The sequence below is a fragment of the Cricetulus griseus genome, chromosome 2 (assembly GCF_003668045.3).
Source record: "Cricetulus griseus strain 17A/GY chromosome 2, alternate assembly CriGri-PICRH-1.0, whole genome shotgun sequence".
NCBI lineage: Eukaryota > Metazoa > Chordata > Mammalia > Rodentia > Cricetidae > Cricetulus > Cricetulus griseus.
Genome location: NC_048595.1, coordinates 83,960,393 through 83,987,106, shown reverse-complemented (window position 1 = coordinate 83,987,106; position 26,714 = coordinate 83,960,393). Strand labels below are relative to the sequence as shown.

General features: G+C 40.9%; 1 protein-coding gene across 2 annotated transcripts; it reads right to left on the bottom strand.

Annotated features, from left to right (window-relative positions):
- Nucleotides 1–735: 735 nt before the first annotated feature.
- Inip (INTS3 and NABP interacting protein) lies at nucleotides 736–21,475 on the bottom strand. Of its 2 annotated transcripts, XM_027402993.2 has the most exons (5): nucleotides 21,324–21,459; nucleotides 19,871–19,951; nucleotides 5,467–5,569; nucleotides 3,862–3,952; nucleotides 736–2,648 (listed from the first exon to the last, which is right to left on the bottom strand). In XM_027402993.2, exons 2-5 carry the CDS (start codon nucleotides 19,893–19,895, stop codon nucleotides 2,553–2,555), a joined length of 315 nt encoding a protein of 104 aa, XP_027258794.1. In that variant the 5' UTR covers nucleotides 19,896–19,951; nucleotides 21,324–21,459; the 3' UTR covers nucleotides 736–2,552. The 2 variants fall into 2 exon arrangements, with proteins under 2 accessions (XP_027258794.1, XP_027258795.1); XM_027402994.2 differs by lacking the exon at nucleotides 19,871–19,951 and having other exon boundaries at nucleotides 21,324–21,475.
- Between the last annotated feature and the right edge of the window lie 5,239 nt (nucleotides 21,476–26,714).

Genomic DNA, 26,714 nt, shown 5'->3' with positions numbered 1-26,714 from the left:
GCCTCTCTTGTGCCACAACTGCATGCTTCCTTTTTTTTTTTTTTCAAGATTTTATTTATTATGTATACAACATTCTGCTTCCATGTATATCTGCACACCAGAAGAGGGCACCAGATCTCATAACGGATGGTTGTGAGCCACCATGTGGTTGCTGGGAATTGAACTCGGGAACTCTGGAAGAGCAGTCGGTGCTCTTAACCTCCAGCCCCACAACTGCATGCTTTATGACTACTTGTATACAAGAGTAGGATCCTCCACAATGTTGCCTCCTCATACAAGTCTCAGTGATCTTTTTGTCCATCACACACAGCACATGCCATTCACATTGCTGTATCTATGTCACACAAAGCAGAAGACCCATGTAAAGTCCTAGTTAGTGGGATGGCATCATCATCGTGACATAATCTAGAGTGATCTAAGAGATGGGCCTGTGGGCCTGCCTTGGGGAAATTACCTTGATAATATTAACTGAGGTAGAAGATACACCCACTGTTGAGAGTGGCACCATTCCCTGATGGTAACGGAGAAAGCAGTCACATCCATTCTTTGTTCTCTACTTGATTGTAGATGTGACCAACTGCGGCCTTGGCTTCCCCCCTGTGATGGACTATCTCTCGAACTGGGGGTCAAAATGAGCCCTTTCTCCCTTAAGGGTTTCTCATTAGGGTATTTATCTCAGAAACAGGGAAGGAAAACAGGCACCTAAAATTACAAAGTCACACAGTAGGCAAAGGCTTCAATGGTGGGAAAACTATATATACACTTTATCTTCCTAACATCAGTCGGTAAATTTAGAACCATGTTAGTATATCAGGGGTCACAGAGAACATAAACAGTGTTCCACACTTGAATTTTACAGTGAAATTCAAAAAAATGAAGGCCACTAGAAGGAGCCCAAGGAGAAGCTGGATGGAGAGGAGACACAGCCAACATGAGGGCACCATCCTGCAATGGGGAGTATTATTATATTGGAAGAATCCCACCTTACTCAGATGTAGGAATCAGTTCAGGGTCTTCAGAGGCACAGCTTTTTCTAGGACTGCTCACTACAGCATCACTCTTTGACCAGGGTGGTGCTATGTGGTTGGTGAAGACACAGGGAACTATTAGGAGTATAACTGGCTAAATATTGAACCAACTGAAAATGTTAAGTTTAAACTCCCCCAACACCAGAGAGGATGGGGATATGAGACAGTCAGTAACTGCTCAGGTTGTGTAGGGACTGGGGCTTTGGCTCAGTGAAACAACACTACACATCTTTTACAAATTCTTAGGTTCCATACTTGGGAACAGAAAATTCGAGGAGCCTTACAAAATAACCTCCTTATAAAATATCATTTGATCATGACATTTGTGTGCAAGATGTGTTACAGAACTCTCTAACCTATGCTTTTCACACTATTTTTAATCACATTCTAATTCTATAGGACAAAGGGAAGGGATCGGCAACTGCATATTTAATTAAGCACCTCAGTTTCTTATTAACGTTTGGCCTTGTTGAGCAATTTGTTTAACCTAAGTCTTTTATTTAAAAGGATTTAAATAGATTTATTAAATCCTTTTATTTAAAAGGACTTAAAAGGCCCTAAATTTGCCTAATTTTAGGTTTTTAACTAGATGAAAAATAGAAAATAAAACCATTCAAGCAAACCATTTATGTAGCAACATGAAGTGAGAATAGGAATACATTTAAAACCAATGTATTGCTTGATTGTTTTTCCTAACAGTATTTAGTCACATCATTTATAATAGCATTTATTTGAAAACGATTTAGGATTGGTTGGTAATTTAGTCTTTTGTTTGTTTGTTTGTTTTTCAAGACAGGGTTTCCCAGTAGCTTTAGAGCCAATATCCTGGAACTTGCTCTGTAGAGCAAGTTGGCCTTGAACTCAGGTCTGCCACCGCCCAGCAGTAATTTAGTCTTATTTGGAGTTATTAGGAGAATTAGTTATGAGCTCAGAGTATGTCTAGATATGTTGCTTCTGAACACAAGAAACCACAAATATGCTTGTAATGCAAGCCTACTGTTCACATTTTTAAAAAGCATCTATGATGGGATTAGAAATAGTTCTTTTGTTTTTTTGAGGCAAGATCTCATATACCTCAGACTGGTCTCAAAATCACTACCTTGGCAAGGATGGCTTTGAACTTCTTCCTGTCTGTTTCTCTAGTGCCAAGATTACAGGCATACGCATCAGAGCTTGTTTATGCAGCACTGGCGTCAAACCCAGGGCTTCATGTATGAGCCAGTCAGTCCAACTTGTTGAAGGTGGTGCAGATTTTATGAAACTAAGCAATTCTGAGTCTGAGAGTGAAGAGTCATGTGGTAATACAAAAAAGTTAGTCACGACCAGCACAACCAACCCCACCAACGATACCGCTTCCAAAGTTCTCAGGACCCCAGCCCTTCTTTCTTCACTCACTTCCTTATTCCTTTCTTTAAAAAACAAAAGCTAAGTTCTCCAAAATTCTCAAAGTCAGAGTTTGTACAGAGCTGAGTGAGAGCTTTGACATTTGATAGTATGAGGTCCCTTTTATCACAGATACTTTCTTCATTCTGGGTCAAGGCGAGGTAAAACAGGAAGGATAAGATTCCCGAATGCCGAGTCTTGAGTTATGAAGTATCCAGATGAATGTGCGTGGGCATGCTAAGATAAAAAAAAAAAAAAATCTATTAAGAGACACATTTTTTCAACTAAGGCATTAAAATTCCTTATCCTTTCTGAATTCCTAAGATCTAATTTCTGTATAAAACAGGTCTAATGCTGCTAATTTTGTTTACACAGACAGACAATGACACAATTCAGATTAACACAATGTATCAGACACTTATTTGGCAGCCTCTTTATCTCTGTGGGACTCTCTCTTCCATCAGCAGACTCGACTGCTTTGTTCTTTGGAGTGAGGAAAAGTAGCAGCAAAGGTCAGGAGACAAAAGCCTGGAAAAAGGGCAGCATCCAAAGGGGCAAAGGATAGTGACCACTGATGACTAAAATCCAACAAAGATAATTTTGGAATGCAACTATTTTAAAACTATCAGTAACACCTCTGTCCTTCTCCCTCTCTCTCTCTTTGAGGACTGCTTTTAGTCATTTAAAGTGAGATGATCTTTATAATGTCCATTCCAATTCTGGGATTATGCTTAAAGGCAAAGGCAATTACAATATACCTTTCAAATTTTTATTTTTTAAGTTTATGAGATAGGGTTTTGCTATGTAGTCTAGGCTGGCCTGGAACTCAAGATCCTCCCTCCCATTCCACCCTTGAAGTGATGACGTTACAGGGATTTTGTATGAATAACCTATGCACCCCCCCAAAAAAGACGTTTCATCCAAGGTCTCTGGGAATTTTAAGTTATCCAAGAGGAATGTAATACTAAAACTATTACCTTGAAGAGTGTTTCCAAACTGGAATATCACATTCATAAGCACAATAATAAGAGTCTTTAAATACTGTCCATGCAAGCAGTGCAGACTATTAAAAAATATCCAAATAGTAAAGCAGGAAAACAATCAGACAAAGTAACAGTGTGACAAATTTGAAGATATATATGGTACTATTAAACTAGCCAGTTCAATTTTCTTTATCATTTTGTCCAAATATTTTTGTGAACAAGCAGTACTATGGCAAAGCACAGCAGAGAATCAATCGTGACTGCATTAATACATAAAAGATATTTTCATTACTACAGCGCTGGTCCTTGAATCCCTCTGGGCATGAGTGAACATCGGCAAACCACCACAATTATGTGTGGAACATGTTTATTGATATTGTTCCACTGAGATATGAAATAAGTACTGTGCTGGCTTCTAGAACCTGGGACTCTCCAATGAGACCAGAATGTAGTTTCATTTTGCTCACCTGAAGAGCTGCCTTCTGCTGGGCTGCAATGTGCTGCTGCTCAGCATGGTCCCGGAAGTCCTTATTAAGAGAAGGTCTGGAGAGGGAGATGCTGAAATGGAAATCTCGGTTATTTGGCTACCAAACACAGAGATATCCTTATCTCAGATTTTACACACACACACACACACACACACACACACACACACACACACACACACACACACTAGATTGGCACATTTTTATTATAGTAAATTACATTTTAAAACTGAGGTGTAGCTGACACATAAAAAATGTACATATTTATGGTTATAGTGTTTTGCTATAAGTCAAACCAAATAAGCGATCCATCATGTCATATGCTGTATTATTATTATACAAGATCTGTCAGTAATTTTCAGATACACATCATTAGCAACTAATTACCATGCTGTACAAATCTGAAGAGAATCATCCGGTGTTTTGTTTTCTGTGTGTAGTGCTAGAAATAATACCCAGGACCTCAGGCACACTGAGCACATTAAACCACAGAGTTAATCCCTAAGCCTTTATGGACTTATATTGAATCACACAGTTTTCATTATTTATTCCTTTACAAAGTTTGTTTTGTGTCAGACATATGGAGATCACTTCCCTATACCATGTAAGTCCTACGGATAGAACTCAGGTTGTCACGCTTGGGGGCAAGAGCCTCCTATCCCTACTGAGCCGTCTGTCAGGCCTTATGTATTCTCTGTATGGACAAAAAGAATTTCTAAGCTGAATATGGTGGTGAACTCCGGTAATATCATCACTTGGGGGTGGGGAGGGGCAGAGGAGGATCTTGAGTTCCAAGCCAGTCTAGGCCACACAGCAAAATGTTCAAAAACTTAAAAAATAAGCTTCTAGAATAAAAGCATCCCTCCTCCTCTTTCTATTATCTGCATTTATTATCTGCTTTTACGAAGAAAGCCCATGTTACTTGTATGAGATTTCAAGGAATCTTTTATGTAAATTCATAGTTTACACCCCCCATGCTTTCAACTATATTTGAAGTATCCCAGTCTGTCACCATACTTATTAACATTATTATTATTATTTGGTTTTTTGAACTCCCAGAGATTCACCTGCCTCTGCTTCCCAAGTGCTAGGATTAATCTAAGGTGTCCACCACCACACAGAACATCAACATTTTTTAAAAAACTGTTAACAAATAGCATGATGCTTATCAACAGTAAAACCATACTTCACTATATGTATGGTTTTATTTGCTGAATTAAACTTGTAATAACCATGTTCTATACAGATTGAACAACTGTAAATTTAAAAAAATACAAAAAACAAACTTACAGTGGCTTATTCATGAGATTCTAAAGCAACTACTAGATAGCTGGCTCTGTGCTAAACAACACTAGGGATAGACAGATATGCAGAACAAATCTCACAGACAACAGCAGTTATGACAAAATGGGATGCACATAACGTAATAGAACGAGCAGACTACAAACACAATTGAGATTTGGGGTAAGGAGATGCTTCAAGTGTAGACCTAATTCTAAGAGTAATGAGACCTCCAAAGAGTACTAGGCAGTGCTTTTCTCTTTCAAAGCATGATTAATAATAACACCTCCAAAGAATAGTCAATACCTAGCTCCAGGGTGACTTGCTGAAGATTGGTTCTGCATAAGTAATTTTCTTTTCTCTTTGTCCAGTTCAGCCAAAATTGCAACTCTATTTTTATTTTGAAAACCTGAAGAAAAAAGAAGGGAGGGAGGATAAGAAGCATTTTAGACCAAGGCCATGCAGAAGTGAGAAAGTAAAATTCCTATTCTCTAGCATGGTCATGAACTCACTAGTAAGTTCTTTCCCAGGACCTTTAAGAACTTTAAGTACCAGATGTGGTAGCAAACACATATGATCCCAGCACTTGAGAGGTGGAGTTCAAGGCCAGCCTGGCCTGTATGAGACCCTATCTCTAAAACAAAACAAACCAATTGGGGTGGCGGATTTAGCTCACTTGGTAGAGTATTTGCTGAATATGTAAATCTCTGGACTCAACCTCCAATATAGATAGTATAAACTAGACATGGTGGTGCATACCTACACCTGTGAGGTAGAGGCAGAAAGATCAAAAGTTCAAGGTCATCTTTGGTTATGCAACACGTTCAAGGGCAGCCTGGGCTACATGACACCAAACAAAACAAAACAAAACCACAAAACTCACCCCAGACCCAGCAATGATAGCATACACCTTTAATTCCAAAGCTCTCAGGAGGAAGAGGCAGGTGGATTTCTGTTGAGTTCCAGGTCAACTAGGGCTACCTAGTTCAACCCTAAAAAAAGGGAGTATGTGTAGTGAGATGGCTCAGCAGTTAAGAGCACTGGTTGCTCTTCCAGAGGACCTGGGTTCAATATTCCCAGCACCATATGGCAGCTCACAATGGTTACTCCAGTTCCAGGTATCTGATGCCATCTTTGGAACTCTGTAAATACCAGGTTCGAACGTGTTACCCTGACATACATGTAAGCAACACACACACACACACACACACACACACACACACACACACACACACACAGGCAAAACAACAACAACAAAAACCACCACCACCAACAACAACAACAAAAAACTAAACAAAAACCCCAATGAACATTGGAGATGGATACAAAATAAAAGTAAGGACTTTTAAGGCTTTGGAGGCTGTCCTGGAACTAGTTCTTGTAGACCAGGCTGGTCTCGAACTCACAGAGATCCACCTGCCTCTGCCTCAGGAGCGCTGGGATTAAAGGCGTTCACAGCCACCAGCCAGCAACTACATGGTAGCTCACAGCCATCTATAGTAGGATCTGATGTCCTTGTCTGGCATGTAGACAGAACATTTTATACAAAGATTTTAAATAAATCTTTAAAAAAAAAAACCAAATACTGTGCATACTATATCAAATTCATTAAAAAAAAAAAGATACATTTTTGAAGGAACAGCCAAAGAATTACAACTGACCAGACCAGAAAACAAGTCTAATAGAGCGCAACTTGTGGGGTATAGAGATCTCATTTTATCGAATACTTATTTAATATTTGACTTGACTCTAAGCTTCAAACTTAGATAAGATCTCAGCATGTGTTACTAAGTCCTACAGCAAGCATCAGGCAGCTAAGCTTCAAATATCCAAATTAAAGTCAGGTGGTGGTGGCACACACCTTTGAACCCTTGGAAGGCAGAAGCAGGTGGTTTGAGGCCAGCCTGATCTACAAAGTGAGTTCCAGAACAGCTAGGACTAAATAGTAAAACCCTGTCTCAAAAACAAACAAATCCAAATTAAAATACCAACATGTGAACACTGAAGGATTCCACATCCTCAGTTTTCTAGCCTCTGCACACCTATCTCAAGATCATGGGATGTGTGCCAGCACACCTATTTGCCTGAACATGTCAAGATCTAGTATATGTGCCTTCACAGCAGCAACAAACCAGAACCAAAAAGAGTATTCTTCCCCTTGTTGGCCACTCTCAAGCTCTTTATAATCCTGAGCAGGCAGACTTGTTTGCATCTGCATTTCTGATTGCTAGCTAGGGGGAGGGAGAAGAGGGGAAGAAGAGAGAGGGAGAGAGGGAAACAGGGAGACAGAGAGGGAGGAGAGTATAAAAGAACTGGAAAACACAAAAGGATACAGAGGAGGAGGAAGAAACAATTACAGTTCTAGAGACTAGAAGGATAACTATGAGATGAGGGAGGGCACTTTCAAGTAGGGTAGACCTAAGCATGCCTAAATACCCATCTAGGGGATTGTGAGAATTTTACATTGATGTACAGAGAAGTGATAGGTGAATGTCCCTGAGAGGGAGAGACTGGTTGGGATGGCACAGCATGTATAAGGTATTCATAGACACTGGTCTAACCAGACATAACTAAAACTTGCAGTTCTCAATTTAACCAGGCACCAGCAACCTGACTATGGCCAGAAGTTTGGAGAAATGTCTATGCCATATCCATTTTAACAATTTATCCTCTTCCACTTTCCATCTCTGCCCCTATTACACCACTAAATTCTATAGCTGCAGACTCCTTTTTAAATAACTGACAGTGACAGTACATTCTGGCATTTCTAAAAAGATGGTTTTATGAGCTTTCCAGGCAATTCTTCATGCTAACTCTAAAGCCCCCTTCCTGCTGACATGCTCCCTGAGGAAAACAGGGCATCAACATATACTATAAAGTCAATGAAATGCCCCTTTCTCTTTCCCAGGTAGTGAAAGTGGTTAGGCAGGCCAAGAATGCAATGTCTAGGTAAGGTGAACTTATCCCCCAATACAGTGGAAACAGAATGGACTAGTTTTGTATGTAGCAGGTACCTGCACTGTTCTGCAATATCATTCACTACTTGGTCATACAAGAGCAAAGCAAGCTAATGATGTCACTGATTATGGTCTAACTTAAAGCCTCTTTCTCACAGCAAAGATGCACTACATAGTTGGGCATGATGACTCACACTTGGGGAGTACTTGCACTTCAGAGATAGAAGCAGAAGGATCACGCATTCAGGCTATCTTCAGTTGTACAACAAGGTTTTGAGGCTAGCCTGGGCTACATCAGACCCTATTATGAAAATAAATAAATAAACGGCACGACAGACCTGGGATGTCTTACTGTAAGAAGGCAAGAACTCTTAAAAAAAAAAAAAAAAAAGTCCAAAGTTTACCTTGGACAAAGAAGCCAGTTGAGGCTAACCAGACTGTCAATTTAAATATTAAAAACAGACTAGTTAGCCAGGTGTAATAGCTCACACTGGTAATCTTTGCCCCAGAGCTCTCAAACAGAAAGACTGCTACGAATTCCAGAACAACCTGGGCTACAGGTAATTGATGAATTCTAAGCCTGTTTAAGCTAAAAATAAATGGAGGCAGGGGAGGGGGATAGACAGGGAGAGGGAGAGATACAGAGGGAGCAATAGCCAGAGTTACAGCTGGAGTAATTGGTTGGTGACTGCAGGGCAACTATTGGGCTTTTGAAATTCCCAGGTACTTTTATTGTGAAGAGGCTACACTATATGGCAACTAACATTTTAAAATGAGCACACAGCCAGCACAGAAATATTTCTTCTTAGAAAAATTTTCAAAGGATTTTCGATTTGCCTTTGAAATCCTATTATTAAGTAACTTAATTTATAATTGGATATACTTGCTTTATAATCATACATAATATTCCAGAATCCATACAAATGAAAAACACTATCAAATTTACACATAATGTTCCAATTCATTGAAAACGTAAAGACTACTATAGTTGAGACCTTAAGTGAGACATAGTGACAATACTGTAACCCAGTACTTGAAAAGCAGAATACCTTCAGAAGGAAAGGCTTGTTTTACCCTTCTGAAATGTACTTCCTTTTTAAAGCTTTAGATCTAAACTGGGTGTGCTGGCAACACCTTTAATCCCAGAACTCAAGGAGTTTGGCAGATCTGAGTTCTGAGGCAAGCCTGGTTTACATATGCATAGTGAGTTTCAGGCCAGCCAAGTCTACACAGTGAGACACTCTCTCAAAATCCAAAACAACAACAACAAAAAAACATGACCTAATGGAGTATGAGTTTTGAACAAAGTATTTACACTATGAAAATATATAAAAGCCAACAAATACTATTTAAGTACTAATAATTTCTTACTTCAAACGGAAATTTAAGGCAAACTAGTCTGTATGGTTATATGAGATAAGGTAAATTTTTTCTCATTTTGTCTCACCATCAGAATTCTTAAAAACTCAAAAGTTAAATTGCTTAAACAAAGGGTTATATTCACTAATGAAATTTTTCTTGAATACCTGTGTTCTGCCATAACTTCTGTGCCTGTGCTCATTCACGCTCAGCATAATAAGGTTTGCTGTATTACCTCACATACAGTAGGTACTATAATATCCTCATGCCTGTCAGATAAAATTCTCTTAGAATGAAACAGTACACTAAAATACTTTCACTTTTCAAATGATAAATCTTATTTTTCTTTTTCTCCTTCCTTCCTTCCTTCCTTCCTTCCTTCCTTCCTTCCTTCCTTCCTTTTCTTTCGTTTTTTCGAGACAGGGTTTCTCTGTGTAGCTTTGGAGCCTATCCTGGCACTTGCTCTGGAGACCAGGCTGACCTCAAACTCACAGAGATCCGCCTCTGCCTCCTGAGTGCTGGGAGTAAAGGCGTGCACCACCAACACCCGGCGATAAATCTTATTTCATTGTGGCAGTGTGAATGTAATTGGCCCCCAAAGGCCACCGGGAGTGGCACTATTAGGAGGTGTGACTTTGTTGGAGTAGATATGGCCTTGGTGGAGAAAGTGTCACTGTGGAGGTTGGCTCTTAGGTCTCATACATGTTCAAGCCATGCCCAATATCCCAGTTCACTTCCTGTTGCCTGCAAGATGTAGAACTCTCAGCTCTTTCTCTAGCACCATGTCTGCTTGCATGTTGTCATGTTTCTCACCATGATGATAATGGACTAAACCTCAAAAAACTGTAAGCCACCCAATTAAATGTTTTACAAGAACTGCTGTGGTCATGGTGTCTCTTCACAGAAACAAAAACCCTGAGACAGAAGTTGGTGCCAGAAATGGGGTATTGATGTATAGGTTGGGCATGATTTTGTTTGAAGGGATATGGACCTTGGGACTGTATATCAGAAAAGCAGTCGAATGCTTAAAGGGCCATCCTAGGTAAGAATATGGAAGACAGTAGTCCTGTGTGATTTGAACTGGGGGGGGGGGCATGCAACAGAGACAGGCTCAAGAGATTTCAGAGAAGAATGTTAGTATGTGGCCTAGAGATCTTTCTTGTGATATTTTGGTAAAGAATGTGGCTGCATTTTGCCCTTGTCTGAAAAGTATGCCTGAGGCTACAGTGAAGAGATGTGAATTAATTCTGTTGGCAGAAAAATCTCAAAACAGCCTGGTATAGGTTATGTCGTGTGGTTACTAGTGTTCATGCTTATACAGATAATGAAAAGGAGCAAGCTGAGAAAGGAAAAATACAAAATGTGTAATTTGAGGAGAAAAAGAGCACCAGGAAGCAGAATGGAACAAAGTCCTGTGTTCAAGGAGATAAACAGATCAAGAAATGGAATAGAAGGAGTGGTGACCTCAGGGCAAGATCCCACCCAGCTAAATGCCAACTTGTGAAAAGAAATTAAAAGCTTAGAGGCAGGTGTGGTGATGCAGGCCTTTAATCTCAGCAGAGGCTTACCTGGTCTACAGAACAAGTTCCAGGACAGCCAAGCTTAGGCAGTGAAGAAAACCATGGAAAATAGGAAGCTGGTGAAGATGTAATTAAATAAGGGGGCCATGTTTCAGCCCCAGCAAGCAGCAAAACTTGGCAGCTTTGGCCATGTAGTTCTGGCTTTAGAGTCAAGGAGCAATTAAGGAAAGCCTCTGAGTCTTGACTCCTGGGTCCAGAATGAATAGAGGCCTAAAAAGACCATTCTGCAAAGCTGTGAAGGTAAAGCATGGATTGCCTTGGAGATTCCAAGATTTTGGAGATGCTAGAGCCATGGGATACCTGCTGAGGAAAGCTGCCAACAGGAAGTGAAACAAGCCCAAGAAAGAGAAGTGTGTTATAGTCAACAAAGCCGAAAGAAGTTGGAGATCTGAAGTGCATTTTGACATCAGACATGGAGATGCAGAGTTGGAATTTGTCCAGCTGGTTTTTGGTCTTGCTTTTGTCCAGTATTTCCTCACTATGTTCCTTTCTCTATATTTTGGAATGGTAATGTATATCCTGTGCCATTATATGTTAGAAATATATGATTTTTTTATTTGATTTTATAGGTGATATAGTTAAGAGATTGCATGAATCTCAGAAGAGACTTTGAACTCTGAAACATTGTTGAGACTGTGAAAGGGTGAACGGTTCAGGCATTAATCCTGGCCTGCTTATATCTCTTAAAGAGACAGACCCAGCACGGTAGGGGGGCATGCAAAGTGACATACCACATCATCCTCATCACCGTGGTCACTCATTACCTGCCTGAGGACTCTGAGCATGCATGAAGCCTCAGTGCGCATGCTCGGCTTTCCCTTTAAAACTTGTACCTCTCTCCCTCGTCTGCCTCTCTCCTCTGTTTCCAGTGGTCGACCACTCACTCCCCCTTTCCTCTCTGCTCTGTTCTTGTCTCTTCCCATCTGTAATAAACTATAGTTAATGTATCTCTCATTGTCACTTCTCATCTTGTGCCCTTTTTTATATTTTTAAACTTAAAATAACAACACTGGGGACTTTTGAAGTTGAACTAAATGCATTTTTGCATTATATTATTACAAGCTTATGGGGACCAGGGAGTGGAATAGTAGTTTGAATGTAACTGCCCTCCATAAGTCATAGGGTGTGGCACTATTATGAGGAATGGCTTTGCTGGAATATGTACGGCCTTGTAGGAAGAAATGTGATGCTTTGAGGATGGGCTTTAAAGTCTCATATATGCCCAGTGTCCCCCATTCTCTTCCTACTGCCTACAAGATGTAGAAAAAACTCTTGGCTGCTTCTCTAGCACCATGTCTGTGTGCACTACCATGCTTCTCATCATAATAATGGACTAAACAGCTGAAAACTGTAAGCCAACCAACTAAATGTTTTACTTTACAAGAGTTGCCATGGTCATGGTGTCCCTAACACAACAATAGAAACCCTAAGACACTCATTCACAATTACATATTCTCATTTTAGCACTCATAGAAACATTCTACTCCCATATTTTCCTTTGTCACTACAAAATCTCAAGTAACCAATTCACAAAGCACATTTAGAACCCACAAGGTGGTAGTCACTTTCTTTTACCAGCTCTATCATACTTACAGACTAACTGGAATTCTTTTTATTTCTAAAACAAAAGAATGGGGCTGGAGAGATGGCTCAGAGGTTAAGAGCACTGGCTGATCTTCCAGAGGTCCTGAGTTCAATTCCCAGCAACCACATAGTGGCTCACAACCATCTGTTATGAGATCTGGTGCCCTCTTCTGGTGTGCAGATGTACATGGAAACAGAATGTTGTATACATAATAAATAAAATCTTCAAAAATCAAACAAAAAAGAATGAAAACTATTCTGTATAATAGCAAAGCTATAGATAACTTAGTTCTCTCTTACAAAACTTTTCCCCCTCTCAACCTTTGTAACCCTGAGATCTTTTAATACAATTATATATAGTAAACCCCAACCATAAAATTATTTTCACTACTACCTCATAACTGTAATTATGCTGTTATGAATCATAATGTAAATATCTGATATGAATCCTGTGAAAGGGTCATTAGGTCCCCAAAGGGGTTAGGAGCCACAGATTGAGAACTACTGCCTTAAAGAAACGTGTGTGTGTGTGTGTGTGTGTGTGTGTGTGTGTGTGTGTGTGTGTGTGTACATGCATGTAGGTGCACATGGAGGCCAGAAGAGGCAATGGATCCCCTGGAACTGAAATTATAGGCAGTTCCCATACCCAATGTAAGTGCTGGGAAATGAGTTCTGGTCCTTGTAAAGAGCATAAGTGCTCTTAACTGCTGGATCATCTCTGCAGCCCCAATAATATACCTATCAATTACAGTTATGCTGCTTTAAAAACAGGACTTTTAAAAGATACCTTAAAATAATGTTGAACTTTTCAAGTGGTTAGCCTGCAAGCTGCATACTCTTCACAACTCTACAGACTAACTCGCTTTAAATTAAATTAAAGTATAATACTTATGACATGTAAACTTAGTATTAAGGGAAAGTTTCTGGCAATATCAGTTTAACATTTTTTTGTGTATGTGCATCCATTACATATATTCACCACAGTCTAAGGATACAGTAAGCCCTCTTTTCTCTCTCTCTCTCTGTGTGTGTGTGTGCGCGCGCGCATGCACACTTGTGAGCATGTGTGTGTTTTCTTTTAGTTCTGTTCCTCTAGAAAACCTTAGCTAATACAAGCAGTATGGGAACTAAATGAATACAAAACTGAGACATGGTATCTAATCGGGTTCACATACCAGTAGACTACGTATCATTTACTATCGAGAAAATTGCCTCACCATGCCTTAGGACCAATAAGGGTAACAGTTAACAACTTTAAAGAGTAGTTATGGGAAACACAGATATATGGAAAACACCTAGCAAACTGCCTGTCATATAGTAGTTACTATGACTCATCATCATCCAGCATTCTTTTTTCCCTACTTGTTAACATCAACAGACTCCTGTTAGTACCATTCTGACAATTCCTTCAGTAAACAGTGCTACATTATTCAGGGTACAGTGACTAACATCAGGTTTCTAAGTTATATTCATATTAAAGACCTTCCAGGCCAGTCTCAATGGGACTAAGGGACCCAAGCTCTCTCTTAACTGTACAGATGTTCGTGTTACTTTACAACATATTTTGCTTTGACCCAGTTACATTCCCAATTTTAACCTGGGTCTACAGTTACTTTAGCAATTAAAAATGAAATTAAAAAAAAAAAGGAATCTAGGTTTTAAAAACCTACTCTAAAATGTGTATTTGTTTCTTGTCTCTGTATTCCACCCCACCCCACCCCACCCCACCCCAGCCTTTGGTTTTTCAAGACAGGGTTTCTCTGTATAGCCCTGGCTGTCCTGAATTCACTCTGTAGACCCAGGCTGTAGACTCAAACTCAAGAGGTACACCTGCCTCTGTCTCCCAAGTGCTAAGGCTGGGATTAAAGGCCTGTGCCACCACTTCTCAGCTGCATCTACTGTGCTGCATCTTTAAATGATACAAATACAATAATCTTCATGAATCTTTCAAACACAACAGTGATGCTTGAGAGGCAGCACACCTTAAAATACAAGCCTGAAGCCAGGCGCTGGTGGCTCACACCTTTAATCCCAGCACTCGGGAGGCAGAGGCAGGCAGATCTCTGTGAGTTTGAAGCCAGCCTGGTCTACAAAGCGAGTTCCAGGACAGCCTTCAAAGCCACAGAGAAACCCTGTCTCGAAAAACCAAAAAAAAAACAAAAACAAATCAAACAGCAACAACAACAAAAAACAAGCCTGAAAGATGTGCTTGCTAAACTCAGAATTAAGTAAGAGTCAAACAGGACCCTTCCCAGGAGCTATGCCAGTCCATTCCTACATAGGCCCCTAAGTGCAGGAAGAGCACTGAGAGAGACTCCAAGTCAACAGTACTCACTGTCTGATCTCCAGGTTTTTCAGTTACCACTCTATGAAACTATGAAATCAGAGTTTAAATTCCAGCCTTTTTTTGACTGCCACATTTATCAATATGGAAGAACTGAGATACCATTCAATGTACAAAAATAGGGAGGCAAGGGCTGGAGAGATGGCTCAGAGGTTAAGAGCACTGCTTGCTCTTCCAAAGGTCCTGAGTTTGATTCCCAGTAACCACATGGTGGCTCACAACCATCTATAATGAGATCTGTTGCCCTCTTCTGGCATCCAAGCATACATATAAGCAGAATACTGTGTACATGATATTTAAAAAAAAAAAAATTGGGAGGCAGTCTACACGATTCAATAGGGAAAGGTGCTTGCCACACATACAGGCCTGGCAACCTGTGTTTAATACTGGGGCCCACATAAAGGTGGAAGGAGAGAACAGATTCTATGAAGTTGCCTTCTAACCTCTACATGTACACTAGAGCACACTCCTACACACACACACACACACACACACACACACACACACACACACACAGAGAGAGAGAGAGAGAGAGAGAGAGAGAGAGAGAGAGAGAGAGAGAACACATGCACATATACTGAAGGGACCAGCGACCAGCTCCCCATTTCGGCAGCCGTGACAGTAACACGTGCTTGCCATTACCTTGTCCTAGTCACTAGAGGTCAGATGCCTGCCTCGTGGCAAGGAACCAATCAGAAGTTAGCTGGCGGCCCTATGCTTTATGGCTCTGGGTGTGCTTTACAGACAAGTGCACAGCAATGACTCGCAGAGCATAGCAACTACCCTGGGAGGGCCTATGGGCCATAACAACCAATTGGCCAATCAACACAGGGCAAGCCCTCCAAACCTGGAGGCACACCAATCCTGAGTCTGTGCGTACCCCTAGACACTCCCCTTACGCTGCCCTACAAGATCTCTTGGCAGCCTGTTCAAGCTGTCTTTGCTAGCCATCCGCCATGGCGGGTGGGTGAAAGACCCGAGCTAACATGGGGTTAGCTCATTAAACAACAATAAAGCCTGATGCAGTCACGGAGGTCCTGGGCTGGGACCCCGGAAGCCTGAGTTTTCCGGGGGTCTAACAATACAATCTAAAAAACAAAACAAAGATACAGAAATGGTACCTTAGCCAAATTTTAGTTTGATGGTCTGCCCCTACATATCAAATTTCTCCCCCCCAAAAGGCAAAATTCATTAGATGTTACAACTTATCAACTTATGAATCAAGTAATTATTGAAAACCTACCAAATGTTCCACATGACACTGGATAATGAAAAGACTTCAGTGATTGCCAAAAGCTTGACAAATTTAGAAATTCTGATTACTACTCTACTGCAGGAAACTGCTAGATAGATTTTAAAAAGCATTAGGTTCCCCACCCCCACCCCCTTTTTTTGGATATCTTAAAACACTAAAAAGAGCTAGCTGGTTTAAGGTGCTCACTGACAAGCCTGATAACATACAGTGGAAGGAGAGAGCCAATTTTTACAAGTTGTATGCCTAACACAAGTAGGCATACACAAATACTATATACTATATATATAGTATATAGGTATTTTGCCTGCATGCATATCTATGTCCTACACATGTGTCTATTACCTAAGAGGGCCATATGAGGGCATCAAATCCCCTGAAATTAGAATTACAGATGATTATGAGCTGCTACATTGCTGCTGGGAATTGAACCCAGGTCTTTTGAAAGAGCAGCCACTACTCTTAACCACTGAGCCATCTCTCCAATCCCTAAATTTTAAACTTTTTTTTTTTAAAGAAGGAAAATACTTAAATCTGAAAAAAAAAATGACTTATTTTGGTTCATTTTTCACAAGTTTTTGTGAATGGCTAGCTGGATTCATTGCTTTGGGCTTGAGGTGAGACATAATTCATGATGGCAAGAGTATATGGCAGAGGCTGTTTACCTCTGGCAGCTAGAAAGCAGATGCAACAAGGTCAAGGCATTCAAAGTTCCCCTCTCCCTCCATAGCCTATTTCCTCCAACTGCATTCCATCCTTTCAGTACTACCACCTCCACCTCCTAGCAGCCTTTTAAAAACCTGAATCCATCAAGAGATTAAACCATTGATTAGGCTGGCTCCTTTATGATTTAAGTGTTTCTTAAATACCCTCACTAATCCACCCAGTTCACTTAACTCTTCTTTTGGGCTCTCAACACAAACCTGCCAATGGTCAAGAACACAATGCATGTTTGACCCCTGCACTAGAGACACTAATGAATTACAATGCATATATTGAGATTTCACTTTTTGTAAATCATGTTTCTTTCAGTTACCATTTTAGAGTAACCGAGGCACTTGGCAATCAGCCTCCATCTAATCTCTAAACACATAAACAGTGCAGCAGTATTTTATTGTAGACAGTAAAATACAATAAAAGACTTAAACTTTTTACTAAGGAGCTGCAGAAATGGCTCAGCAAAGAAGAGCACTGGCTGCTCTCTCAGAAGACATGGATTTCCTTTCCAGCACCCACATGCTCACAATCTGTAACTTCAGTCTCAGGGGAGCTGACATCCTCTTCTTGCCTCCAAGGACACAGCATGCATGTGGTGCACAGACATACATGTAGGCAAAACATTCAAACACATAAAATAAGAGTTCCATCGGGCGTTGGTGGCACACGCCTTTAATCCCAGCACTCGGGAGGTAGAGGCAGGTGGATCTCTGTGAGTTCGAGGCCAGCCTGGTCTCCAGAGCAAGTGCCAGGATAGGCTCCAAAGCTACACAGAGAAACCCTGTCTCGAAAAACAACAACAACAACAAAAAAATCCAGGCCAGCCAGGTCTACATAGTGACATCCCATCTCAAAATAAATAATAAACATCAATAAATATTAATGTTTTAAAAATGTTTTACCGAGAATCTTTCAGTTTATAAAATATGATATGAACTCCCTCTGCTGGTATCCAACAGCAGCAGCTCCACGACACTGAAAGAATTCTTTATGGAATAATGAAAGTCAAAGGGTTGATTTAACTAATTGATTACTCTTTAGATTTTGGATGCTTCATAGTAGATCTGGTTATGGGCCAACCAAAACCAACACTTGTTTCTACTGCAATTAAAAAGAAAAGCTACAGCAAAATTTGTTTTTAGAACAGGATAATTTAAAATATGTTTTCATTATGACTATACTGTGTGGTTTTTTAGCATTTTTTCCCTTTCCTAAATGGACTGCTCTTAGTTTTCATTTTGGCTCAGTTTTGGCAGGGGATGAGAACTAAGGATTAAATACAAACTACTTTAATCTGAACCTTTCTAACTTAATTTTGAGAGGTTAAATACAATGGTTTACTTGTGATGATGGGCCAAACATACCTAAAACTCAATCAGTTCAGACTTGATATGGAGAGAGACCCATTTCAAGTTTTATGCATAAAAATACTTAAAAAATAATTCCAGCACTCAGGAGGCATAGGCAGGTAGTCCCTCAGAGTTTGAAGCCAGCCTGGTCTACAAAGCAAGTTCCAGAACAGCTAGGGCTGTTCCACAGAGAAACCCTGTCTCAAAAACAAAACAAACAAAAAAACAGAAAAAAAAAACCCTCAAAAAATACTTAGAAGCGATAGTTAATACTTTCTAAAAACTAAATTTGATGAGCCAGATGTGTTGGCACATGCTTTTAATCCCAGCACTCAGGAAGCAAGTAGATCTCTATGTTCAAGGCCAGCCTGGTCTAACATAGTAAGTTCCAGGCCACCAAGACTACATAGCAAGACCTTATTTCCTTTCTTTTTTTTTTTTTCTTCAGTTTTTCGTGACAGGGTTTCTCTGTGTAGCTTTGGAGCCTATCCTATGCCTGGCTAGTAGGACCTTATTTCAAAAAAATAAATAAAATAAAAATTAAACTTTAAGCTGGGTGTTGGTGGCACATGCCTTCAATCCCAGCACTCGGGAGGCAGAGGCAGGCAGATCTCTGTGAGTTCGAGGCCAGCCTGGTCTCTAGAGCGAGTGTCAGGATAGGCTCCAAAGCTACACAGAGAAACCCTGTCTCAAAAAAAACAACAACAAAAAAATTCACTTTTAAGCTGAATCTGGCACATACTTGTAAAAAAAATTGAATAAAATAATTTTTTACTTCAACAAAACATTTAAGAATAAAAATTCCTTAACAGCATATATGCTTAACTTGATTTAATTTAAGAGTAACAGGTGAAATGACTGAAGCTTTTTACAACAATGAAGATAAAGGCATGGTTATTATCTGAGGACAGTTTTAAAACAATGCTTATTTCAAATAAAAGAGCAAGAAAACAGATGCCAGAGGATAAAGTATATGATGTGGGTGAGAGATGATTCAGTGGTTAAGCACTTGTTCCCAAAACCGTGAGGACCAGGGTTCAGATCCATAGAACCCACATAAATGTTGAGTGGGCATAACAGCCCATCTGTAGGTCCAGCCTCGAACGGTGGAGAGAGGAGATCCCTAGAGCAAGCTGGCTCCAAGAGAAAGCCATATCAGCAAGCTCTGGATTTGACTGAGAGACCCTGCCTCAACGAATTAGGTGAAGAGTGATGAACCATGATTCTTGATGTCAACCTCCTGTCTCCACATGCACGCTTGCCCACCCCCACATACATGCACCCATACATGCAAACATGCATATATACTGATGCACATCATACAAAAATAAATGAAAAAAAGGTTTACAATGTGAATCACTAATCTTAACAGGTTAAGATACAGAATTAGTAATATTAAAAAATGTGTAGCTGATATGGTGTTAAACTGATTTTAAACTAGGGGTTCCTACTCAATTCTTTAATTCTGGATGCAGTAACTGTTTTATTCTAAATTTTCTCTACTTCAAATACATTTATGGTATGAGGGGAAAGTTCCTATTAATAACAGAAATCCCAGCATGCATTACCTTGTCCTGAAGGATTTGCTGCCATCTTCCTATTCTGTTTCAATTATATTCAGTGGCCACTGATCAGCACTTTACAATCATCTGTAAAAAAATTTATGTGCACACATAAAATGCACTGGCCTTAAATTACAGTCTAAAAAACAGCTGGGCTGAGCTCGGTTTCTTAAGTCTCTTCAGAAAGATACCCGCAAAAAGCACTTAAATCAGAAATTTAACTCTGCAAATTCCTCATGCACTTTATTTAATGAGCACTTTTTAGTCTTGAAGCTGTTAATATCAACATTTAGCATTACTTTAATGTTCATCATTAAGATGTATTTACCAAATAATCAACCTTTTGAAAGCATCCATATGATCAGTGCTAGGAAGAAAAATAAAATTCTATAAAAATCCCTCTCTGTTCATTTAAAAACACATCCCAGCATTTGCAGTGCTGGTAAAAGAAAAAAAGAACCTAACAAGTACCTACTCTGCTTCATACACGGAATAAATGTATCCAAAAAAAAAAAAAGTTTTCAATGAGCATCTTTATATACGTGGAGGTCAACTGTCACAAAACTAGTAAGCAATCTTAATCTCGTGTGTGTGTGTGTGTGTGTGTGTGTGTGTGTGTGTGTGTGTGTGTGTGGTGTATGCCCAGTGGCGAGCATGTGTGAGCAGGCCAGGAGAAGGCACTGGATGCCTTGCTCTGTCACTCTCCACCTTGTTCCCTTCAAACAGGGTCTCTCAGTGAGCCTGGAGCTAGGCTGGCGGCCAGCAATCCTCACCGATCCTCCAGTCTCTCTGCCTTCTCTCAGCTCTGGGGTCCAGGTGCTACAGCCGCACAGGCTTCGGAGATGGATGCTGGGGATCCAACACTGCTCCTAATGCTTAGGCAGCGAGTACTCTTAGCATCTGGGCCACCTCCCCAGCCTCAAGCCCGCAGATTTCTAAGTTGAGAAATTAAGTTTTGCCTTGGGCCGAACCACCACAAGATAAGGTCAGCCCTTGTGTTTCATTCAAGTAATCACACTGGGGTTAGGGGTGGGGGCTGGGGTGGGGGGGTAACCAATTTAACAAATGCACTCTTTAAAAACGTGAGCACAATCCAGGTTACACGGCTAGACCCTGTCTCAAAAACAAGGCGCGAACAGGGTTGCGGAAGTAGAGAACTAATTGTTGAGCAAAGCACAAGGGCTCGAAGCAGATGCCGGGTGTGAATGATGCCGAGTCTCCTACGGCTAGAACACGATGTGAGCGAGGCCGGGCTAATCGTGAAGGCTAATCTCAGGGCTACCCTGAGAAGGGGGCAAGGAGTCCCAGGAGTCCATGCCCGCGGGCCGGCGGGCGAGCGAGGTGGGCGAAACCAAAAGGGAAGTGAGAACCCTTCGTCCGCTAGTCCGCACGAGGCCGCTGTCCCGTGGCCGGCGCTCGGGCCACACTTCTCCTGGCGTCACCAGTCCGTTGTACTCACCCGGCTGCGAGGAGCCCGGAGAAACCTCGTCGTCGGGTCGCCGCTGTGCAAGGGGGCGCGCCCACGCAGAGCCCAGCAAAAGCGCAATGACGCGCCGCACTACAACCTTCCCGCCGGCACCAGCTTCCGCCTCCTGACTGACGGAGCCCGAGGAAGCGGAAGTCCCGCCTATGGTCTGGACGCAACGGACGCTACTCCAGACGATTCGTCGTTTAACGGCTTCTTCGGCGGGAAAAGGTTTCCCTTCTGAAGAGTGACAGCCGAGGAGGCTCACGGGAGATGCAGGCCGTACTGCGGGGGGCGGAGCCCCACGCTGATTGGCAAGGATGGAACCGAGTCCCCTAGCACCTGGTTTGGCTTTTTAGTTCTCTAGGTTTGTAGGAGATTACAAGATTTAAACCCGGTGCTAATTCACTTCAGAGCCTCAGAAAGGGAGTTGAGCTCACTTTCAGGTTTTCACAACCATCCCAGAAATATTTTTGTTGTTTACGGTCTCAATAATTATACACAAGGAAAGCACTAAGCTGGTACTAGTGTTTACTACTCTACAAAATCTACATTCTAAAAGAGAGTGAGTGTCTTGGGGGTGTTGTGGCGCCCCGACTTTAATCCCAGCACTCTAGAAGGCAGAGACAGATGGAGCCGGCCTTATCTACACTGCGAGCTCCAGGACAGTCAGTACTACACAGAGAGACTGTCCCAAAGCAAATAAATAGAAGTCACACCAAGACATTACTGGAGAATTACCTGATGCTGCGTTGCAGCGCACTGAATCTAGATGTTTATATTAAGATGTAAACGTTCTTTAATGTGTGTCATTTGTTTTGTGGCCATTAATCACTTTCCATAAGTTAAATTTGTGCTCTTTATAATTAATGTTTGCGATGTTGGAGATGTACTTGCCCTGAATTTGATACCTAGCACCTAATACAACTGGACATGGTAGTGCATACCCCAGCGCAGGGGAATTCAGTGGACAAGGATCTTCTGTTCAAGGTCATCCTTAGCTCCATAGCAAGTTTGGGGCCAGTCTTAACTATATAAAAACTTATTTCTAAAATAATAATTGATGTTTGCTAATGTTTATGATGCACAATTTTGTTGTACAGAGTCCATGACTGAAACAGTAAGTTCAATACCAAGGATTTATTTAGTTCTCAGCAAGAAATTGTTGAGTGTTTTCACATGCTAGGTGCTGGCTATCCTCATCTTATATCTGTGTGTGATACGGATATGGGTCTCAGATGTTACTACAAGGTATCCAACAAAGAACTGAGCTAAAACCCAAAAGCTGCCAGGTGCTAAGGCTCAGATTCTTAACTTTGGCATACTGTCTGTGCTCCAGAGAAAGGAATTCCTCTGGGACCAGCTCTTGGTGATTGTTTTCCCCTTTGAGACAGCGTTTTGGTATGTACAGTCTGGCCTTAAACGCAAATGTATCCCAGGCTGCAGATTGGAATCCTCCTGTCTCAACTTCTTGAGTGCTGGCATTTACAGGCCTGTGCCACCACACCCAACTTTATTGACTGCTTTAATTAATATATAAAGCATGTTGTAGGATAAAGTTTTAGTCTTCTATAATCTTCTAGGTAAATAGTCTTATTCAAGTTTAAAACCCTTAGCAAATTCAGTTAAAAGGCCATTGTGTTTTCAGCTCACTGAAGAGATAAATGAGATCTTCATTTAGGGGAACTTTTCTTTTTGGTCCTGTTTGCCTGGCTAGTTAATACAGGAACTAGGGCACAGGAAGATCTTTAATACCCAAATAGAAGGAAAAAAAAAAAGGTTTAAGTAGATGAAAACATTTACTGCCCTGGTCATGACAGGTGAATGCATACATCTTATTATTTATTACACCATACTGCCTACATATGTACAATTAAAATAATGGACATTCTGAAAGAACTTTGTGTAAGGAGTGGGAGAAAGTTCTTCCAGAATATTTGTGATTTCCTGACAAGCTCAGTATCTCAGGGTTTCAGAGAGCAAGATCAGCAGAAAGATAAATTTAACTCATTGTTTTGCCTTTTATTTTGTGAGAGTAATCCTTGAAGCTGTCTTCTCCTGGTGAGTCTTTGGAACTTCTATAGGTCCTATCTAGAAACAAGGGGAGGGAAGTATTGTGAAAATTTTGTACAACCAAAAGGAGCTGTCTGCAAGATTGTTCTCAGGATCTCCCTTAACCTACTAAATAAGAGTGATATGTATGACTAATAGTATATTGTGCAAATGTGAGTGTGTTACATTGTGGTTTCCACTTTCGGTCACTTGCTCTGAGGGAAGCTAGCCAGACACCATGCCAGGAGGTCACCAGAGCAGTCCTTGTGAAAAAGCCCATATAACAGGAAATGAGGCAATCCTTTCACCCACAACCAGCACCGAGCTGCCAATTCTTAGGTAGGTAATGCTCCTTTAGCCATAGTTAGGCCTTAAGCTAACTGTAGCCTCATTCACAACCCTGAGCCTGAGCCACAGAACCACCTAGGACACTATTTGCAAGTTTTCTTTCTTTTTTCTTTTTTTCTTATTATGTTGCTCAGCTATTCTCAAACTTGTGGACTCAAGTTCTTCTACTGCCTTAGCCTCCAGTAGCTGGGCCTAGCATGTACAGACTATTGATTACAACTTTCAAAAAGAATATATGTATGTATGTATGTATGTGCCTGGTGCCTGTGGAGGCCAGAAAAGAGTATTGGATTCCATGGAGCTGGACATACAGGTGGTTGTGGATATTGTGAATGGAATCTGGGAACTCTGAAAGAGCAGCAAGTGCCTTAAACTAACCACTTAATCATTACTATGGCTCCCATTATCTTAATTGTATCTTTCTGTTAAAAAATTTCTAATCCACAAAAACTATATAAAATAATAAATATCTGTCAGTTTAGGCTACTAAATTTTGTGATAACTTATTATACACTAATGTGGGAGGGGGAGTGGTAGTTTTAATGTAATTGGATCCCATAATCTCATAGGATGTGGCACTATTAGGAACTATGGCTTTGTTGGAGTGGATATGGTCTTATTGGAGGAAGTGTATCATTGTGAGGGCAGGCTTTGAGGTCTCCTATGCTCAGGATACCACCCAGAGTCTCAGTTGACTTCCTGTTGCTTTCAAGATGAAGGACTCTCAGCTACCCCTCCAGCATCACGTCTGCCTGCATGCCACCGTGCTCCCCACCATGATGATAATGGAGTGAACCTCTGAAACTGTAAGCAACCAGCTCAATTAAATGTTCCCTTTATACAAGTTGCCAACGTCACTTGGCGTTGGTGCACACCTTTAATCCCAGCACTTGGAGGCAGAGGCAGGAGGATCTCTGTGAGTTAAAGGCTAGCCTGGTCTACAGAGCGAGTGCCAGGACAGGCTCCAAAGCAATACAGAGAAACCCTGTGAGGTTGAGGGGAAGAGTTGCTGTGGTCATGGTGTCTCTTCACAGCTATAGAAACCCTGACTAAAACAGGGGATCTCTGCAAATGATACAACCATTAGGGCAAGAAGGAAATATGGTTCAACATGACTCAGTAAATGATGTTGGTTCAAACTTCTGGAGTCAAACACCAGGCAATTTGTTTAAGCATATTTAAGTACAGTAAATTTTGGGGAAAAAAGTTTCCTGGTAACAGTTATCTCACTTTCGTGTACACAATAAAACTTAAGGCATGGTGACATTGGAATTCTTTTGCAAAGTACATGTGATCTCTTTCATAAGGCTGTGTTCTATAGTTTACAGGGCTTGGGAGGCACTCTGGTGTGGTCTCGGTTGTACAGTTTAGCACAGAGGTCACCAAGCTATAAATTACATGTGACATCTCCCATAAAGATGGGCTCTATTACTGACAAACAATGCTCAAGATAAAGCTCTAGGGAGGAAGAGTCTGGGGTAAACAATTGTCTGGGGATTCAGGTGAGGTCTGGCCCTGTAGATCGTGCAGGTAATCAGGCTATTAACAACATCCACTCCCATCCTTCTGGGTAGAAAAGACTCTCTTCCATTGAAGATACAACCCTGTGTGTTTAACTTTCCTGGGGTCCTGGTGCTTGTCTGTGAGCACAAGGACCTCATGTCCTCTACACACCAGTATATAGTTAATATTCCAAATCAGCAAGGTGATCCTCCCCCCTCAGTACAGGTGCCAGCTACAACATGTCTCTGACTGTTAGCCTTGGAGGAGGATTATATGATTAAGGGAATGGCCTGATTTCTTTAAAATTAATTATCTTCGTGATATTCTCTAGGATGATAGCAAGGTTTGCTAAGGGAGAGATGTCGTCCATTAACCTGTCAGTAGATGGCAGCAAAGAGAAGGGGATTGGGGTAGTACAACCCGCTGCACCTTTTTGAAGAACTGGCACTTTATACTGGACATTGGAAGATGGCTAGTTTGAAACTGACTGTAAAGGTATTGGATGTTGGACACCTAAGGATTACATCTGTAAGCAGGTACTTATATTCAAACTGTATTTCTCTCTTCCTCCATCCCTACGCCTTGATGTGTGAGACTTGGAGAACATCTCCCATTGTACATGAAAATAAGAAAAACATATCCTTGAAGGAGAGGTGGGTTAATTCAAACTATGCGTGGTTTGATGGTTTAGTGAAATGGAAGGAAAACTTCTAGAAACCATAGGGGAAATCGTTGTCGTTTGATGAGCCCTTACTGTGTCCTAGAACCTTCACATACATTTTCTCAAGACCATCCTTTTAGAAGGATATAGCTGACATCTTACTATTTTAAAGGTGAAACTACATTGAGACTTTGAGAAATAAAGTAACTTGTCTAAGATGCTACAATTGTTTTCTTGTTGTTGTTGTTTGTGATAGTGAACTGATCCAGTAGATGACCCCTGTGTGTATAAGCACCATCAAGAATGCTAGTAGTATAAAACTTGTGCTATTAGCCACCATGTATTCACCATTCCTCAATGCGTAGTAATTTGTAACTAGACTGAAGCCTTTCTTATTATTGAATATGTTGAATCCGGGTGTTTTCTGTGTGCTGGTTAGGGGGCTCACTAAATTTCACAAGGCCTCCTGTAACATGGCTGCATGGTTGCCAATGCAATGTTATTTTCTAACACCTACTTCTAATCTGAGTACCTCTAGAGAATCAAATTTCCAACATGTTCTAGTATTAACCAAGTGCCTAGAAGAATGCCAGGAAGGTGCAGTGTTGACTAATGTTTAATTTAAACCCGGTTAAAGTTGAGATGTGGAACTGGAGATGTACATTAGTAGGTGCTTGCCTAATGCTTGAGGCCCTATGTTCAATCCTCCAGAAGAAAAATGTCAAAACTCACTCATTCATTTAATAAATATTTAATGACTCACATGCTGTATGAGGCACGGGAAAAATACAAACAAATGATGTGTTCTTGTATCCATGGTA